Genomic DNA, 21,024 nt, shown 5'->3' with positions numbered 1-21,024 from the left:
ACATGCATGGGCTTTAGTCTATTAGGCTTACAAAATCCGGGTTCCGCAAATAGGATTCGGGCTTTTTATGGGCCTACTCCTTTTGATGCACCTTTAAAGGTACTAGGCTTGCGGTTGGTACATTTGCTAATTCTTGGGTAGATGTACCTAAAACGCGAGGTTTAGGCTGGATCCACCTTCGAAATTAACAAAAATACCGAAGGGTAATATGGGTAGAAAGTGATGAGAAGAGAGAAATGCGGTATGAATGCAAGAACTTAGAAAAATAAAGGAAAGCACATAAACACATACGGACGATTAAAGAATTTTCCAACGGCTTTCTAATCAATTTTATTTAGAAAATGTAGGTTTTAGAGTCAATTCCTAATTGCAACCATCTAGTTAAAAATAACCGGGGATTAGTGGTTGTTCCCCAGTGAAGTCGCCAATCTGTTTTCGCACCGCCCCCGAGCGACCCGAAAACCGCCCGATTTTGATTTTTTTTTTGGAAATGTGATCTTTCTTTTAACAAGTGGTGACAAAACCTTTTATTGCACGCGATGCCTATAAATCGGTCTTATAAAACACTTTGAGTCGCCAACCATCTTTTCGGCAATGGGACCGTTTCTAATTAAAAGTGACTTCGTTTAACCCAATTTTATTTAAGGCCAATTATTTTAAAAGACTGGTCAGGCACACCAATTGCGATTCTGGATAAGGGAATTAGGTACGTCGGCCCGTTGGAAGCCGACGCCCGAAAAGCCGGCCTCTTTTAACCTACAATTTCTAATTTATTTTAATTTAGAAAAGCTAATTTATTTACACAAACCCAACCCGAATAAATCGAACCGAGTTCCTATGTGGAAAATTATTTAATCATCCCAAATAAATTCATTCATTGCATTCGTAATCATTCAAACCACACCAACCATTCAACCCATAGCAGTTAAGTCAAAGTAATCAAAAGACCTGCTCTTGCCTTATGGTTAAAGGCAGGCCACAAACCGAAACTAAAATACATTCTACCCAATTTAAATCCAAGAAACCCTGGGAAACCCGAAATTATGCATAACAATAAATTAACGTACTTAATTAAACCGCCATCTATCCACAATTTGTTGTCTCTTGAATTATAACAAAGAATTGAATATTTATTTGATTGCATGAAATTATTATTTTAAAAAGGATAAAAATTATTTCTGGAACCCTAGAACAGTCGCGTCACGCAGCTGTTCTATGGAAGAACAGTTGCGTGACGGATCTAATAGTTGCGTAATGCAGCTATTCGTGACTTGGAAATGATCTCCAGATTCATCAGTCGTTTACTTCAAATACAAGATTAAACAAGAAAATAAAAGTGGAATAAAATCATAAACACGAACAGTTCCGTCACGCAACTAATCGGGACAATATAATTATATCTTGGACATGAACAGTTCCGTCACGCAACTTGTAGCTGCGTGATGCAACTGCTCTGGTCCGTAACTACTTTTCAAACAACCCTTTTTACATTTTCCTTTTATCAAAACTTGTTTTAATATAACTCAGAAATGTCCAATAATGGCCAGGGTACCGTTTAATCAATATTACATTACTAAAACATCAACAAAATAAATAATAATGAATTAATAACTAAAATACCAAGAAAAGTTTTAGATAATTACCTAACCCTCAGATTGAGGATTGTAAACAATCTGGACGTCTTAAGGAATGAGATTTCAAGTTCCTAGAAGTCTTTGTTCACCAAGTTTTAACAAATATCCCCTTCTCTTTTGCTTTTCTCTCTTTTTTTTTTCTTTTTGTATGATTTTCGTTTTAACCTAATTAGTTTCTAAAGGCTGTTTTTCTTTGAGATAACTTAGAAGAATTTCTCCAGAAAAACCTAGCCGTAATTGTCTTTTTTTTTACGCCCCTCCAAAAATTCCTTTCCCAATAAGATAAAAACGCAGTATTTATATGGGTAGGGCAACAGGGGATAGCTGCGTCACACAACTGACGGCTGCGTGACGGATCCGATAGCTGCGTGACGCAGCTCACTTTCGGACTGTTGCCACGTATCAAACAGAATGTAAAACCGTTATGTCGGCTTTCAAGGTGACGTCATCTTAATTGGAGTTGCGTGACGCAACTATCAGTGCCGTCATGCACCTTATAGCTGCGTGACGCAACTCTAATACAAATCAGTCACCCTCAATTTGGTTTAAATCAATCCTTGGATTTAAAAGACTTTCGGTCAACCATGATCCCTCATTCCGCGTCCTCGTATCCTCATCGGGTTAGGCGGGGGCATAAAGACATGCGTCAACATGCAGAGAAAGAGGAAGAATTAGAAAAAGAAGAAGAAACAGAAAAGAAGAAAGAGACTGAAAAGATGGAAAAAGGAAAGAAAGTAGAGGAGGTTAGTGATGCTGAGACTGAAATGCTAGAAATTAGTGATGAAGAGAAATCTACTGAGGTTAAGACAGAGAAAGAATCTGAGTTGTTGTCGGCTCAAAGAAGTAGGGAAGCTATGCTGGGAAAAATAGAGAAGGAGCTAATAGAAGAGCACAATAAAGAACTTGATGAGGCAATATAGCATTGCCAGATTGTGATTGGATAGAATCAGTCTCTCATCAAGACTTTGGAAAGAATGAAGGATGTGAATGAAAGAAAATTAGCTACTCTCAGAGTGAAAGGAACACCCTACATCCCCTCCTCAAAGAAACCAAAGAAGGTGAAGCACACTGCTGGCAAGCATAGAACGCATGGAAGAAAGCCTCCACTTCACCCATCTTCTAAAAGGCCAAAAAGTTCTTCTGAAACTAATCCAGCTCAAAACTTGAGAAGTTCTAAGAGGCTTAGAACTGACCCCAAGCCTCTCTAATTTGTTTTGTGTTTTGAACAATTTATTTTTGTTTTATCTTTGTAGGAGTATATCTTTAGAACTGTTTATTTCTTTTTATTTTGCTCTGATTTTGTCTAACCCTTTTGTATGATGACAAAAAGGGGGAGAACGCAGGTATTTTGGTGGTATTCTGAATATTTTGGTACGTACTTGGTAACCAAATTACTTATATATGTGTTGGTGGTTATTGCTTTCTATATGGTCTATGTTGTTGAGCTATATTTTCTATATGATAAGCTGAGTGCTTTTAGAACTTAGATTCTTATTCTAACGACTGTTCTGCAGGTTGGTCATAATATCTTTTGTTTTATTTCTAATATCAGTTTTTATTTCTTTGCTCTGACCACATGTTCTGATTATTAGAACTTAGAATATCTTGTCTATCTTTGCTAGTTCTAATATCTATGCTCTGATTATTAGAATTTAGAATATCTTGCCTATTTTTTGCTAGTTCTAAAATCAGTTTCTAAAATGTCTCCCTAGTTCTAATTTTCACAAAATAGTTTTACTGCATCTATTCAGGGGGAGCAAAATACATGTTCTAATTTCCTTTATATTTAGATCATTTGGCATGATTAGAACTTATATGCATAAAATTTAGGGGGAGCACATGCTTTTATGTTTGTTAAATTTATTGGTTTTGTCATCATCAAAAAGGGGGAGATTGTTGGCTCAAGGGTCAAAATTTAATCTCGGGATTTTGATGATTAATACAAAACAAATAAATTTAAATTATGTTATTTGTGCTAATATTATTTTATGCAGAATTATTATGGAAAGAAATCGTATAAGGCAAGTCCTACAAGATCCATAGTGTGTGAAGATAATCCGAAGACCCTAGTGGTTAGGTATTTAGGATACTTTGTAGGATAGAGAGACAATTCATATATGAGCACATAAATTAATTTTTCTCTCATTCAAAATATTTTTCGGAAATTAGATTTTCCAAAATAAATTCTCTTATTTGTTTTCGAAAATATTCTTTAAGGTTAAAATGATTTAATTTCCTAAAACTAAAGAGATTATGTCTCTAACGTTTTTGGTAGTAAATCATACACTTTACTTTTCGAAAATATCTTTTGAAGATTTAAAGAATTTCAACTTATTCTCTTACCTAAAACGAAGGAAGATTGTATCTTCTCATTTTTAGTAAGAGCATCTTTTCGTAAAAATATTTTTCCATAACAAAATGCTGCCGAAAATCTTTTGTTTAAAGGAAAGCAAAATCGTGTTTTATTCTCTTACCAAAAAGGATAAAATAAATTTTTGGTAACAAAGATTTTCGTTTCTAAAATAAGGAAAGCAAATATCCTGATTTCAAGTGAAATATTCACTTTCCAAAGCAAGAGACACGATGCTCTCTATAAATAGGAGCTTTCACGTCTTGAGCTATGGTGAAGTAAGAGTTTTCATTTTAAGAGCATTCTCTCATTGATCAAATCTTTTTCTCTCAAAACTTACTCTCTACCCCCATTTTTCTTTTCATCTTTATACTTAATGTTTTTATCTTTAAAGAGAAAAGAATTTTTACAACTACTTTTGAAAAACGGTTCTGTGTTCTAAACGATTTTCTAATCTGATAAACTATTTTTCCTGTGCTTATATGTGCATTTCTTTCTGTCTATTTAGATTTTGTAATCTATAGTAGACAGGTTTTCATTTGATTAAACTTTTGTGTAATAGCTTGGGTGATAAGCTATTGTGAAAGAGGTTATCAAACGACCTTCTCCTTATGTGAGATTCTAATGTCTTGAATTGAGTTTCTGTACTCTGCCAAAAACAGAAAGGGTTGAGGTTAACTAAAACCTTTGGAAAATCTAGTGGGATAAAAGGGTAGATCTAGGTGTTGATCTATTGCCTTGTACTGTTGGTTTGTCTCTTACCCTTGAAAAGAGATAACATAGTTGAGGATCTCAAGATGCGTCTTGGGGAGTGGATGTAGGCGAGTTAGTGCCGAACCACTATAAATCACTGTGTTGATCTTTTCTAATTTCTGAAGTTTTCTTGATACTGCTTTTATTACACTTCTGTTTATATTTTAGAAATGCTAAATTGGTTAATGGTTTGATGTTCTAAAACTGGAATAAGTCTTATCTTTTCTGAACATTAGAACTCTGAAATTCTGATAAGTGAATATACCAAGTTCTAAATTGTTCCTCTATTCATAGTATATTTCACTGCTTGGGTTTCTAATTAATTTTCTAAACTTTATAAGGAAGTTCTAATTACAATAGCTTTCCATCATAAAGTAGTTCTGATATTTGATTAAGGCTTTGTAAAGCAGTTCTAATTTCAATAACTGTCTCTCACACAGTCTTATATGATTTTCTAAACTTTATGAGGAAGTTCTAATTTCAATAGCTTTCCTTCATAAAGCAGTTTTGATATTGGATAAGACACTGTGAAGCAGTTCTAATTAATAGCTGCACTTTGCATTGTCTTTCTATCTTTTATGAATAGAACTTTGTGAGGTAGTTCTAATTCATAATCTATTCTCACGAGTTCTGTATTTTTCCGCTGCACTTAGAATTCTATATTTTGTTTTTGAAATTCTAAAATTTATATCTGTTTTTAGAAAATCCAATTCACCCCCCCTCTTGGGTTGTGCCATACATATACGGGACCCACATTATATATAAGATTAAAATCCTAAAACAAACTTATCTATTGCTATAAGACAAAAAAAAAAAAAGTAATGCTTGAACTTTAAATATCAAAGTCGATGCTAAAAATTAATAAGTATAATTAAAATTAAGAAAGAAATTAAATAATTTTATCAGGAGAATCAAATATATATATTCCAATTATGTTAAGCATCTAAGCAAAATGAAGCAATCTAAGGCAAATAAACAACATGGTACTAAAGAGTGGAGTGTTGAAGCATTCACATTTATCAAACATTGTTTATTTATCGTCGGTTCATTCATTTATTTAAACTAGAGTTTTTTGTGACACGTGTCGCATATTATTATTTATTCGATATTGCTTGTTGTTTATACTCATTAATTTATTCTTATATAGTATTAAGTATGATTATAATTTTTCTCTTATATTCTCTAGATATTTATATAATATTAAGACATGATTGTTAGATTATTTAATAATCTATATGTGGCCTATGTGATTAAAGGGCTAGTTCTAATTAAGGTGGACCAAGATGATGGTTATTGGGCTTAATGGATAAGGACCAGTTAGGGTTTTAATAACCTTCCTCTGCCTTATAAAAGATAAAGGAATCAACAGATTAGGGTTAACACAGAAACAAGAGAGTGTGACGGCTACCTCAAACACATACGGTAATAGGTTGTTTGAGAGAGCGAGAAAAGAAACTCCCGTAGCTGTTGATAATTTTCTGACCATTGAGAGAAAACTTACAGAAAAAAGGCCAGAGTGAAGAAACATAGATCTGCTATTACGGTGAGAATCGAATTGCCGCAACGAGGTAACCCATAACATAGATCTGTTGTTATGGATCAATGTACGCTTCCGATTATTGTCTATTTCTATCAAACAAATTCTATGAACAATAGATCTAGGCTATATATTAAAGTTTTTCAACATGTGGTATCAGAGCCTGTACTTGTTCTAGATTTGTTTGATAGCGGTTTGTTTGGCTTAATTTATGGAAAATTAATTTCGGATTGTGATGATTGAACGAAACCAAAATTATAGAAATTTGAAAACTGTTTGTTTTCTTTATGCTCTATAAATTATTATGCTGTTATTTATAGAGAATGGTTATGACATATTATTGGGTTATGTCGTTAAAGTTTTGAGATCTTAATTTAATCTCATAAAAGTTTTGCATAAATCAATGTTTAATGAATGGAAAACTTGTTAGTCACCAAAGTGGCCTTGTTTGGATTGTTTTAGACATTGATTATGCAGTTTTCAATTGTTCATATTTGTGTGATGCCGTTATATGACATGAAAATTAAAATTAAACAATTGGGATCATTGATTATAATTTGTTAGGTTACCCAAAGGTAGACCATTAATTATAATCAATGGCATTAAAAGAACTTATCATTGTATTAATTGATATGAATGTATATCCAAAGATAACATGCATATTGTATGGAGCATTATTGAGTAGTTTAAAAAAAAATACACGTAACTGGATTCCAGAAAGGAGCATGGGCATGCTGCAATGAGCACGGGCGTGCTATGGACTTCCAGAGAGAAGCACAGGGCGAGCTGCAATGAGCACGGCCGTGCCCCGACTTCCAGAGAGAAGCACGGGGCGTGCTGTAGTGAAGCACGGGCATGCTTCTCTCTGACTTGCATAAAGGCTCGCAAGTTGCTCCACAATGAAAGTCTATTAAAGTACTTTTTTTCTTAGCATCATTATTGATTAAAGCTATGCATTTAAATATTACCCAAAGGTGAATCTAGATGCATAATTACGGTTGTTATTTGTTTGAATCCATTTATGTTTGCTCAAAGTATTAACGTATGAGTATATGTGTAATGTTGCAGCTTCCTTTAACATGTTTGCTATGGGCACTTGGTTGATTAAGTTCAATGGATTGACCTATGCTGATTGGTTCGAACAAATCCATTATCAGTTAGGAGTTCTGGACTTGGATTTGGCATTAGTCGCTGAAAAACCAGCAATTGCAGAGACCAGTACTGAAGCTGACAAGTCCCATTATGAGGCTTGGGAGCGGTCTAACAGGCTGAGCTTGAACTTAATGAGGATGACAATGGCTGAAAATGTTAAGCCATCAATGCCTAGAACTGACAATGCTAGAGAGTACATGCTGAAAATTAAGGAATACTCCCAATCGGACATAGCTGACAAGTCCATCGTAGGATCCTTGATGAGTGAGCTGACGTCCAAGAAGTTTGATTGGTCACAATCCATTCATGATCATGTGACTGGCATGCAGAATTTGGCAGCCAAACTAAAATCAATGGGAATGGATGTGAGTGAATCCTTTTTAGTTCAATTTATTATTAACTCACCTCCTCTTGAGTTTGGTCAGTTCCAGGTGAATTACAACACCCTTAAGGAAAAATGGAACATTCAGGAAATCAAGGTCATGTTGATACAAGAGGAAGGGAGATTAAAGAAATTGAAGGAACACTCCGTCAATCTCACATTTCTTAATGGAGCTAGCAGCAGCAACAACAAATCAGGGAAGAAAGGCAAGAAAAGGGACAGTGCCCCAATGAAGGTAAATGAGGGGCAAATCCGTAAGGAGTTGAAGTGCTACTTCTGTAGGAAGAGTGGTCATTTCAAGAAGGACTGTCCTAAAAGGAAGATTTGGTTTGAAAAGAAAGGTATATTTTATGTTTCAGTATGTTTTGAATCAAATCTTATTGAAGTGCCTAATAATACCTGATGGTTAGATTCTGGTGCAACTACTCATGTGTCTCATGTTATACAGGGATTTCTTTCGATCCAACCCACAAACGAAACTGAAAAGTTCCTATACATGGGAAACAGAATGAAGGCACGAATAGAAGGAATTGGGACTTATAGATTGATCCTGGACACTGGTTGTTATCTGGATCTTGAAAAGTGTCTCTATGTTCCTGAATGTGCTAGAAATCTAGTTTCTGTAGGGAGGTTGGATAATGCTGGTTTCAGTTTTAAGATTTGTAATGGTGTTTTTTCATTATACAAACTTAAGTACTATTATGGTTCTGGTACTTTGATGGATGGTTTGTATCATTTTAATCTTGATGCTGAATTTATTGAATCCCTGTTTAATGTTGAACACAATATAGGTAATAAACGTAGTGCACATAATGAATGTTCTGCTTTCTTGTGGCATCAAAGGTTAGGTCACATATCCAAAGAAAGGATTTTGAGGTTAGTGAAAGGTGAAATCTTACCTCAATTGGACTTCACTGACTGGTATGTGTGCATAGATTGCATTAAAGGTAAGCAAACTAAGCACACATTAAAGAATCCAGCCACAAGAAGCAGTGAGTTGCTTGAACTTATACACACTGATACATGTGGTCCTTTTGATGTTTCCTCTTGGGGTGGTGAAAAATATTTTATTACCTTTATCGATGATTTCTCACGGTACGGTTATGTATATTTGCTGCATGAAAAGTCTCAATCAGTGGATATCCTTGAGATATTCATTAATGAGGTAGAGAGGAAGTTAAATAGAAAGGTTAAAGTGGTGAGATCTGATAGAGGTGGTGAATATTATGGTAAATTTAATGAAAATGGACAATGTCCAGGTCCATTTGCAAAGTTCCTTGAAAGTCGTGGCATTTGTGCGCAATACACAATGTCGGGTACACCTCAACAGAATGGTGTAGCTAAAAGGCGAAATCGTACTCTTATGGAAATGTTTAGGAGTATGCTAAATAATTGTACTGTACCTTTATCATTATGGATGCATGCATTAAAGACTGCTGCATATTTACTTAATAGGGTTCCTAGTAAGGCAGTTCCTAAGACTACTTATGAACTATGGACAGAAAGGAAACCTAGTCTGAGGCATCTTCATGTTTGGGGTTGCCCAGCAGAAGTAAGGACATATAATCCACATGAAAAGAAGCTTGATGCTAGAACGATTAGTGGATTTTTCATAGGATATCCTAAAAAGTCAAAAGGGTACATATTTTATTGTCCTAACCATAATCTGAGAATTGTTGAGTCTGGTAATGCTCGGTTTATTGAAAATGGCCAAATTAGTGGGAGCAGTGAACCATGTAAGGTGACTGTGCAAGAGATTTAGATTGAAAATCCAACTCAGGTGGATTTTCCTAATGTCTCTTCTTCGGTTGTTGTTCCACTTATTGTATCACGGTTTAACAACATGGTTGAACAACAGAACAACATTCCGAACCCACAAAATGACCATATAAATGATGATCCAACAAACAATGAACAATTCACGAGTGATCAAGTGGTTTCACAAGAAATAGCATTACGGAGGTCACAAAGGCAAAGAAGGCCAACTATTTCTAGTGATTATGTGGTTTACTCACTTGAGCATGAATGTGAATTGAGCATTGATAAGGACCCAGTCTCTTTTCAGAAAGCCATGGAATATGATAATTCTGAAAGGTTGTTCAATGCCATGAAGGAAGAAATGCAATCAATGAGTGATAATCAAGTCTGGGATTTAGTCGAGTTGCCTGAGGGTTCAAAACAAGTTGGTTGTAAATGGGTTTTTAAGACCAAACGGGACTCTAAGGGCATCATCGAAAGATATAAAGCAAGACTTGTTGCGAAAGGTTACACTCAGAAGGATGGCATTGATTATAAAGAGACATTTTCTCCAGTTTCCAAAAAGGACTCTTTAAGAATTATTTTGGCTTTGGTGGCTCATTATGATCTAAAGCTTCACCAAATGGATGTAAAGACAACCTTTCTTAATGGTGACTTAGAGGAGGAAGTATATATGGACCAACCAGAGGGGTTTGTGGTCACATGAAATGAAAACTTGGTGTGTAAGTTAAAGAAGTCAATATATGGACTGAAGCAAGCTTCCCATCAATGGTATCTTAAGTTTAATAATATTATCACTTCATATGGTTTTATAGAAAACACTGTTGATCGGTGTATCTATATGAAGATCAGTGGGAGCAAGCTCATCATGTTAATCCTATATGTTGATGACATTCTCCTTGATGCGAATGATGTTGGGTTGTTGCATGATGTAAAGTGTTTTCTCTCTAAGAACTTTGAAATGAAAGATATGGGAGAGGCATCCTTTGTGATTGGAATAGAGATATTCCATGATAGGTCACAAGGACTGTTAGGATTGTTTTAAAGAGCTTACATTGATAAGGTATTAGAGAAATTTAGAATGGAAAAATGCTCCGCAGGAATAGTTTCAATTCAGAAAGGAGATAGGTTCAGCGAAATGCAATGTCCTAAGGATGATTTGGAACGTAAAGAGATGGAGTCTATTCCATATGCGTCAGTGGTTAGGAGCTTAATGTATGTTCAGACATGTACTCGACCAGATATTAGTTTCGCCGTAGGAATGTTAGGGCGATATCAAAGTAATCCCAGGATGGACCATTGGAAAGCTGCAAAGAAAGTACTTAGATATTTACAAGGCATTAAGGATCATATACTCACTTATAGAAAGTCCAGCCATCTAGAAATGGTGGGATACTCGGATTCAGACTATGCCGGTTGTGTAGATTCGAGAAAGTCTACATTTGGCTACTTGTTTCTTCTAGCTGAAGGAGCAGTATCATGGAAAAGTGGAAAGCAGTCTGTCATTTCTACTTCCACTATGGAGGCTAAATTTGTGGCATGCTTTGAGGTCACTGTTCATGCATTGTGGTTGCGGAACTTTTTCTCAGGTCTAGGCATTGTCGATAGTATAGCTAGACCGTTGAGAATTTACTGTGATAATTCCGCAGCTGTCCTCTTCTCTAAGAATGATAGGTATTCTAAGGGTGCCAAGCACATGGATTTAAAATACCTATCTGTGAAAGAAGAAGCGCAAAAACACAAAGTGTCAACTGAGCACATCGGTATTGATCTGATGATAGCGGATCCGCTAACTAAAGGCTTACCGCCCAAAATCTTCACTGGCCATATTGATAGAATGGGCATTATAGATAAGTCCTTGTTAGCATGATGTTTAAACTTGTATATATATATATATATATATATATATATATATATATATATAGAGAGAGACTTTAAGGATATATAGACTTTAAGGATAAAGACTTTAAGACTTGATTTTAAACAAAGAATAAGACTAATGACTAATGACTTGAAAGTAGACTAAAGACTTTAACAAAAACTGAAGAATTACAAGTCATATATATGTAGAGAGCTAAGATTATTACTGGGATTTAAATAAATACAAATACAAACATTTAAAGATAAATTATAACTGTGAACTAAAATACTATGATTAATTGGGTTTATATGAATACTTATATAATTCATTAAGTATGATTTTACTTCATAATCAACATACAGCTTACACAATATTTCTGATGTGGAAGATCAGACTAAGCTGCATCCACAGAGCATACTTATAACAAATTTAATCAACAATTTAGCACAAAGGTTTAGGGATTTCTTCTCCTCCCTCCACAATCTGACTTAATTATGGGGATCCCAGGTTAAGGTTGCAGGAACCCTAAACCTTTGTGCTAAATTGTTGATTAAATTTGTTATAAGTATGCTCTGTGGATGCAGCTTAGTCTGATCTTCCACATCAGAAATATTGTGTAAGCTGTATGTTGATTATGAAGTAAAATCATGCTTAATGAATTATATAAGTATTCATATAAACCCAATTAATCATAGTATTTTAGTTCACAGTTATAATTTATCTTTAAATGTTTGTATTTGTATTTATTTAAATCCCAGTAATAATCTTAGCTCTCTACATATATATGACTTGTAATTCTTCAGTTTTTGTTAAAGTCTTTAGTCTACTTTCAAGTCATTAGTCATTAGTCTTATTCTTTGTTTAAAATCAAGTCTTAAAGTCTTTATCCTTAAAGTCTATATACGATAAAAATTAAAAAGCATAAGTCTTTATTTTCAAAGTCTTTAGTCTTAAGTCTTTTCTTTTGTTGGTATCAGAGCCAAACGATCTATACACTGTTCACACCTATATCATAAAGTCTTCATTTTCTAGATATCATAGATGGTATTGGGTATGTCGATCTGGACCCGTTGTAAGTCCCGTTGTTGAATTTTGTTGGGCAGTGAAGGGTGTAATACTGACAGTGGCCGCTACCTGTTGATATCATAAAATGGATCCTTTATTATGTAGATCTGTTAATAGTGTTAAATCGGATGATTCTGATTCATCAGAAATTAAAAGGGTAATAAATAGAAATGAATTAATTTTACAAGATTTCAGTAAAGCCATTGATGAATGGGAAATACCTAAAGTAGATAAAGAACAAATTTATAAAGTTAGTAAATTTCCTTTATGGAATACGGACTATGTTATTAAAACAGAAGAACGAGATTTTCAACTAAGTAAACCTTTTGAAAGAATAACTTTGCTTTCCCCTAAAACTTTGCAACAACATAAACATAAAAAATATAAATATATTCATATAGGATTAATTCAAGTAGGCATAAAACCTTTAACCAGAGAAGGGTTAAACACTAGTATTCTTGCAGTGGTTAGGGATGCTAGATTTTTAAATTTTCAAGATTCTTTATTAGGATCTGTTGAAACTAGCTTAAGTGAAGGACCGATCTCTTTTGAGGTCTATCCCGATATGACTGTTTCTTTAAATGACTTAAATATTTTAGAGAGTATAGTTTTGGAAATCAAAACTCATAATTATAAAATGAAGCAAGGATCAATTCCTATAGCTTTAATCTATAAAATTCATTATAAAGCAATGAATTCAGCTTTTAGTACAAAATATAAATTACAACCTAAACTTGGAGAAACAAGATTTCTTCAAACAGATTTAACTAAAACCAACACAATAATACCTAAAACCATCCAATGGAAGGATATAACCCTGCCAGAGGAATGGATTTTGGAAGGAATTGTTCCCCCTCCAGAACAAGAAAAAGTAAAACCAAATGTCAATTTACAAAAAATTGAACAATTTGAAGATGGTAAAGTCACACTAAAATTTAATAGAAGTCAAAGCTCTAGGTTTACAGGATCTTCATCTTCTGTTATTACAGATGATGATAAACCAAAATTACCTTCAGTAATTTATGCACAATATAAAGAACCCGAACCTAAACCAATTTTACAAACATTAGTAAAACCTAGGTATTCTACATCAGATATACCTACTTCTAGTCAATCGTTTAAAATGAAAGGAGTTGATTATAGTAATTCAGTACCACAGGCAGTTTATAACCCTGTTGACAATTACTTAAACCAACAATCCAATTTAGTAAATACTTCACCAGAATCACCAACAGCTTCGGCTATCACTGAAAATGTTAGTGAAATAAATAGAGAATTAAATGTTTTAACTAAAGAAGAAATTAATAAAGATCTAATAAGAGAAATCACTAAAACTAAAAATCTAACGAAGATTAATAAAATATTAAAAACTTACTCTTTTAATGAATTAAAAGAAGAATATTTAAATCACCAACTTCAAACCCAGACTAAAATTAAGTTTTTAGATTGGTTTTCATTAATTAAAAATGGTTATAATAAAAGTCTAAATCCCATAACAATTCGTGATAAAAGACCTGAATGGATAGTAAATGATAGGACAATTCAAAGTGATTTTCCTCCTAAAACAATTAGTAAATTAAAATATCAAGATAATGAAATAGTATGTGCACCATATAAAATTGCTCAAGAAAATGATCTAAATAAAAAGATAATTGAACAAAATAATTTTAGTAATGCCAGTTTAATTTGTTTAAATACACAATTAAAAAAGATAGAACATTTACTTCAAGATAAACCATTAATAAATGAGCAAATCAAGGGTAAAGAAATTGTAAAATCTCATATGTTTAAACCTTATCAAATTTCTAAATCTAGTCAAAAGGAATTAAATTCTAAATTTTTGGGAACTCTTAAAGATCAACTTAGTCAACTTGAGTTAAGTTCCGAATCTACTCCACAAGTAGCTCAAAATACACCTCAAGCCTCTAGAAATATCAACCTTTTAGAAGAAACTTCAAACTCTGAAATCAGTGAACCTGACTCAGATGATACTAAACAATTTTTAAATAATATAACCCATAGAGAGTTAGTCTCTAAGGCTCCAGATTTAGGCATAATTGATAAACCTCCATATATATCCCAATTCCATTATAATGCTAACACATTATATGAATGGAATATAGATGGATTGTCTGAATATAAAATCTTAAGTATTTTGCAACAAATGACAATGGCTGCTAATGCTTATAAAACTCAGTCACCCATATCGGATAGAGCTGTCGCTGAAATCCTTATTGCAGGATTTACAGGACAATTAAAGGGTTGGTGGGATTACCACTTAACTGAAAAGGAACAATTAGAAATTTTAAATTCTGTTCAAATAAATGATGCGGATGAACCTATATATGATGAACATGGTGAGCCTATTCAGGATGCTGTTGCAACCTTAATACTCACTATTTCATTACATTTTATAGGAGATCCATCCCATATAAAAGATAAAAATGCGGAACTCTTAAGTAATTTAAAATGTAAACAATTAAGTGATTTTCAATCTTATAAAACCACTTTCCTTACAAGATTAATGTTAAGGGAAGATTCAAACCAAGCTTTTTGGAAAGAAAAATTCTTAGCCGGACTACCCTATTTTTTGGGGGAAAGAGTTAGGAATTATATAAAACAACAACATGGTAATCCAATTCCCTATAATAAATTAACTTATGGTCAATTAATTAGTATAATCCAAAAAGAAGGATTACAAATTTGTCAAAACTTAAAACTTCAAAGAACTTTAAAATATGAATTAAAAAAAGACTAAACAAGAATTAGGAAGTTTTTGTAAACAATTTGATTATGGTATAACCTCTACACAGCAGTGTAGTGGTCAATGTTCTAAACCATCAACTTCTAAAAAACATTATAAAAAACATTATAAGTCTAAACCAAGTAAAGATAAATATTATCAAAAAGAAAAGCCTAAACATTATAAAAAATCTAAAGGTAAAAAACCATATAAAACTTCTACTAAAACTTCATATAAGGATTTAACTTGTTTCAAATGTGGTAAAAAAGGACACACATCTAAATTTTGTAAGTTTAATAAAAAATTAAACGAATTACATTTAGATGAAGAAATTGTAAATAAAATCTATGAATTGTATCTTAATTCTGATACATCAGAATCTGAGGTACAAGAAAGTGATTATCAAATTGATGAACTTGGTTCAACAACCAGTTCCTCAGATAAATCAATAAATATGTTAACTAAAGATCAAAGTACACTTTTAGAAGTAGTAAATGGTATAACTGATAATGATATTAAATCTCAACTTCTTAAAAAACTAATTAAAAGTTTTGATGAAGATAAAGAAGTAAAAAATATAACTCCTAAAATTCAAACTAATACTTATGATTTAACTACAATCTTAAATAGAAATCAAAGGATAGAAACAGATATTTCATCTAAAGATTTACATAGAGAAATTAAAATATTAAAAAATGAAGTAAAAGAATTAAAAAATCAAGCACAGATAAATGCAGCAAAAATAAAACGTTTAGAGACTCAATTAATATCCAGTTCCTCTTCGGAAGAACCAGATGATGAAATAAAAGATGAAATAAACGAGTTAAATGAAGAAGAAGAAATAAACCCAAATTTCCTTTTTCTTCTACAAGAAATAACTTCGCGAAAATATTTAGTAAAAATAACTTTACAAATATCAAATGATTTTGTTGTCAATGGTATAGCCCTATTTGATACAGGAGCAGATTTAAATTGTATAAAATCTGACATAGTACCTAGAAGGTATTGGTCAGAAACTAATGAAAAACTAACTACAGCTAATAAATCTAAATTAGAGATTGTAGGTAAAATTGATGCAGAAATTGTAAATAATGACTTAGAAATTAAAACAATATTTTTACTTTCACCTCAAATAAATTACATGGTAATATTAGGAACGCCATTCATAAATCTAATAACACCATATTCAGTAAAAGAAGATTGTATTAAATTTAAAATAAAAGGTAGTAAGGCTAGGTTAGAATTCACTGAAAAACCTAGAAAAAAGAATTTAAATTTATTAAAAGCTCATTCCATTAAAACCTTAGAAATAAATTCTTTGATAAAATCTAAGGAAGAAGATTTAAAAGACTTAAGAAATAATGCACATTTAAAAAGAATTAATGAACGATTAAACACTGAAGAAATTCAGAATAAAATCAAGAATTTAAAAGAATTTATGGAAAATAGACTATGTGCGGATCACCCAAATGCATTTTGGGCCCGTAAACAGCATATAGTAGATTTACCATATGAAAAGGACTTTGATGAAAAGTCTATCACAACTAAAGCCAGGCCCATTCAAATGAGCCCAGAACTTATAGAGCATTGTAAAAAAGAAATTAAAGATTTAGAGAATAAAAAGTTAATTAGTAAGTCAAGAAGTCCTTGGTCTTGTGCAGCTTTTTATGTCAATAAAAATGCTGAGATAGAACGAGGAGTACCTAGATTAGTAATAAATTATAAACCTTTAAACACAGCTTTAAAATGGATAAGATATCCCATTCCTAATAAAAAAGATCTTTTAAAGAAACTATATAATGCAAATATCTTTAGTAAATTTGACATGAAATCTGGTTATTGGCAGATCCAGATTCATCCTAAAGAGAGGTATAAAACGGCATTCACAGTTCCGTTTGGACAATATGAATGGAATGTAATGCCCTTTGGACTTAAAAATGCACCATCAGAATTTCAAAGAATAATGAATGATATATTCAATCCTTATTCTCAATTCTGTACAGTGTATATTGATGATGTTCTAATTTTTAGTCAAACATTAGAAGGTCATTTTAAACATTTAAAAACATTTTGTATGGTAATCGAGAAAAATGGGTTAGCCCTTAGTAAAACTAAAATGGACTTGTTTAAAACGAAGGTTAGGTTTTTGGGTCACTATATAGAACAGGGTATTATCCAGCCCATAGATAGAGCTATGGTCTTTGGGTCCAAATTCCCTGATGAATTAACTAATAAAACCCAACTCCAACGTTTTCTTGGATGTTTAAATTATGTAATAGATTTTTATCCAAACCTAAATTGCATGATAAAACCCTTGCATGACAGGCTTAAGAAAAATACTGGCCCATGGACAGCCCAGCATACCCAGTTAGTAAAAAGGATAAAAGCCTTAGTAAAAGAGATTCCATATCTCTATATCCCGAATCCAACAGCATTTAAAATAGTTGAAACTGATGCTTCGAATGTTGGATATGGTGGTATCTTAAAACAAGTAATTAATGGTAAAGAACGTATCATTCAGTATACATCCATTCTTATATAAACTTTGGGAAAATCTTCAAAAAGGTAGCTTTTGAGGGCATTTAATTCGTTTCTCCATCTCTTTTTCATTTTCTTTTAGTTTTAAATCACCATTTTTTAGCGTGGTTGTGAGGGAAACCCAGGATCAACCAAAAGAGTCTTTTTGTGCTGAAGTAGCATGCTGATAGCCATAGTAGCGCAAGCAACTACGTGTGGTGTGCGCCACAAGCAAGTGGCTCGCACCACTTCCCCACAAACTTGCCTCTTTATGCTCTGTTTATTCTCTGTGGCTTCCTAATCAGGGAAGGGCTTGGTGCCATTACATGTCGCACACGCCAGTTTACCTGTGGCACCAGACACTTCATTTAAGTAGTCCAGAATGTTAATAATCAATAAAACTATCCCGATTCGGATATCCAGTGGCAAAGCTCCAACCTCAATTGGCCTGGGATGTGTTTTTGTCTACAAATGGATTCAATGAACATCAATAAACAAGATTTTGAGTAGTGTTGGGTTTATTTGTTCATCATTCATGATGAACATCAAGACCTTAAACTCTAATCTTCCTCTAATCTTTAATTATTGCCTTTAAATTAATGTTCTTTACATTAATTTTTGTCCCCCACTTTCTTTGGATGGTTTATTTGATGTTGTATGGATGAGATTGTGTGCTTGATTGACATGGTTGCCAAAAATTGCATTAAAAAGTATTTTACACCTCAATTTTAGTTAATTGTATTATTAAATCATTGTGAATTAATGGACAATGAGGAGGCCGGTTTAATCGGGCGATATAGGTGCCTAACATCTTCCCAATATCTTACCTAACTCCCGAACCCAATCTTTGGTTTAAAACCAAGTTAGTTGATTCCAAAGAATGGACTAATTTGAGAATCTTTCCTAAAGAGGGTGGCAACTCCTAAAACTAAAATCTTACCAATGTAAGAGATATTTTCAATCCCTTTTTCAAAAGGATCGCCATTTCTGAGGATTAATAAAACATGTTTAATAAGAAAAAACCGCTTTAAATAAAAAAATCAACCAAACCCTTCCGATTTGATTTTTTTGTCTTTAGCAAACAATCACGCGTCCTCAACAAGATTTAACAATTTGGTAGAAAGATTTTCTTATAATAATCTTATAATCAGTATCTCACTTCCTTATTCTACCATGGATTAATGATCCAACAAGAAGTTGGATAGATATTAGAGATTCAACAACTGATATTCAACTTCTGATATGAAAGTAGCCATGAAGCCTGTTAAATGATGTGGCGGATTTTTACTACTATTGGCATTGAGATCCTTCATTGTAGCTCTATTATGGATTTTATGCATCAAACTAAATGAATGATTAATTGATACTTTTAAGCTACTAATTATGTCAATAAAATGTTCCTTAATGATTGAAAACCCTTGCCCTATAGATTTATCACATGATTAATGATAGTGATTCATGAGATTATTTAAATTAATGACCAAACTAGGACTTATATTTGAATCTAGTTTCTAGATATATTATGCTTTAGAATATCCATTTTACGATAAAAATAATTTAAGGTCCTAATGTGCATGAATTATTGGATATAATTGGTAGTTTTGCAAGTTGTTTGCTGCAAGGTCGGTGCAGTGGCAATAAGAATGATTTGTTTTGGACTTGACCTTTAATGGACAACTAGCCTTATATGTTAGGTACCATATGGAATTTTAGTGATTCTTCGTGAGTTATGAAGAATTTTACTGGAGAGGTTTTTTTAGATTTTCAATGTCACAGAACAATGCTTAAATGTATATTACAGAAGTCAAGGCGCAAAGCAAATTGCATGAATGTTGGGTAAATGCTATAAATGTACTATGGTTGAATTGTAAAATGAGATAAGAATGAGCTATGATTGAGCTGTGAAATGAACTATGAAAGAGCTATGAATAGGGATGGAAGTGAGACGAGTATTTTAATTTTGAAATCAAAAGATCATTTTTCACATTAATAGAGCATAATCGCAAATGTAAATAAATTAAATATCCACCACAACTAATTAAATATACGAAGAAAGGAGAGAGAAGAATTACATCCCCAAATAATTAACAAATCTACAACTAATAATTACAACTCCTTTAAAAATAACCAGCAACTAATTAATTACATCTCCTTTAAAAATATCTTACAACTATTTAATTACATTCCTACAAATAATGAGTAAATAAATAAACAATTTAATCAAATAATCTCAACCATTTATCTAATAAATATACCATACACCCTTAATCATTCATCTAATAAATATATTTAATAGCCAAATAAATAATAAAATCTCAGATTATTAATTATAATTACAAAAATAAGACAAAAACAATAATAATTTAAATTATGATACAAGTAAAGAATTAACACTAAATAAATTACACTTATCATAACTCAACTTAAAAACATTCAAAATCAAATAAAACTTAGAGAAGGCCCGCGCTTTGTGCGAGGTGCTATTTATAATTTAGGTTTCCGCGGATTGCATTATTAAATTATCGTGTTATAATAGAAATTGTAATGTCATTAATTTATATTAAATAATTATATATCAACATATTTTTATATTTAAACAAATTTGAAAAAGATTTAAACATTTTTCTAAGGCTTATAAATAAAATTTTTTTGTTATCATTCATTTATGTGGCTTTCAATGGTATAACCTGACAAAAGAGAGAACGTTGAAAGCCACTTGCAGGTGTTTGAAAAGCTATGATACTATATTTGAAGCATAGTTGTCCAGGAAATCCATAGCTGTGATTTGAAGTAGCATAAGCATAGCTCTGTTGCATGTTGATTGAGTTCTGGGTGCTAAAACTACCAGTAGAAACTTTCCAAGCTGAATCTGAATGCTTTATCCCACCAATAGAAGTTCTCAAGTAATTTTCCTTCTGTAATCTGATAAAAATAAGCACGATATTTCTGCATAAGAGAGTTTTTCTTTCTCAGAATTTTCTTATTAATAACAGAGGATTTGTAGGCGACTATCTCTTGTGCTATTTAGTTTTTTTTTTTTTTTAAATGGATCTTATCCTCATTAGTTTTTTTTTTTAATTGTATTTATCAATTTATGAATAAATTATATAAAAATAAAATCCAAATCCACAGTATCTGAATATGAAATATTAAATAATCAGTAATCACAAATCACTAAAGAGAAGCCTATAATAATCAAATTTAGGATATTTATCTCTTATGACAGCAAAATAATTGAAATTTCTATCTAGAAATCTCAAATTTAAAATTCT

General features: G+C 32.4%; 1 protein-coding gene across 1 annotated transcript; it reads left to right on the top strand.

The window, feature by feature from the left end:
- Window positions 1-12,577: 12,577 nt before the first annotated feature.
- On the top strand, window positions 12,578-18,128 carry LOC149499133 (uncharacterized). The gene is made up of 3 exons (XM_089722041.1): window positions 12,578-14,017; window positions 17,082-17,280; window positions 18,058-18,128. Exons 1-3 carry the CDS (start codon window positions 12,578-12,580, stop codon window positions 18,126-18,128), a joined length of 1,710 nt encoding a protein of 569 aa, XP_089578167.1.
- The last annotated feature ends 2,896 nt before the right edge of the window (window positions 18,129-21,024 follow it).

The sequence above is a fragment of the Jatropha curcas genome, chromosome 1 (assembly GCF_041381405.1).
Source record: "Jatropha curcas cultivar XTBG-Jc1 chromosome 1, XTBG_Jcur_1.0, whole genome shotgun sequence".
Classification (NCBI taxonomy): domain Eukaryota; kingdom Viridiplantae; phylum Streptophyta; class Magnoliopsida; order Malpighiales; family Euphorbiaceae; genus Jatropha; species Jatropha curcas.
The sequence above is the reverse complement of the archived record's forward strand: the minus strand, read 5'-3'. Positions and strand labels throughout refer to the sequence as shown.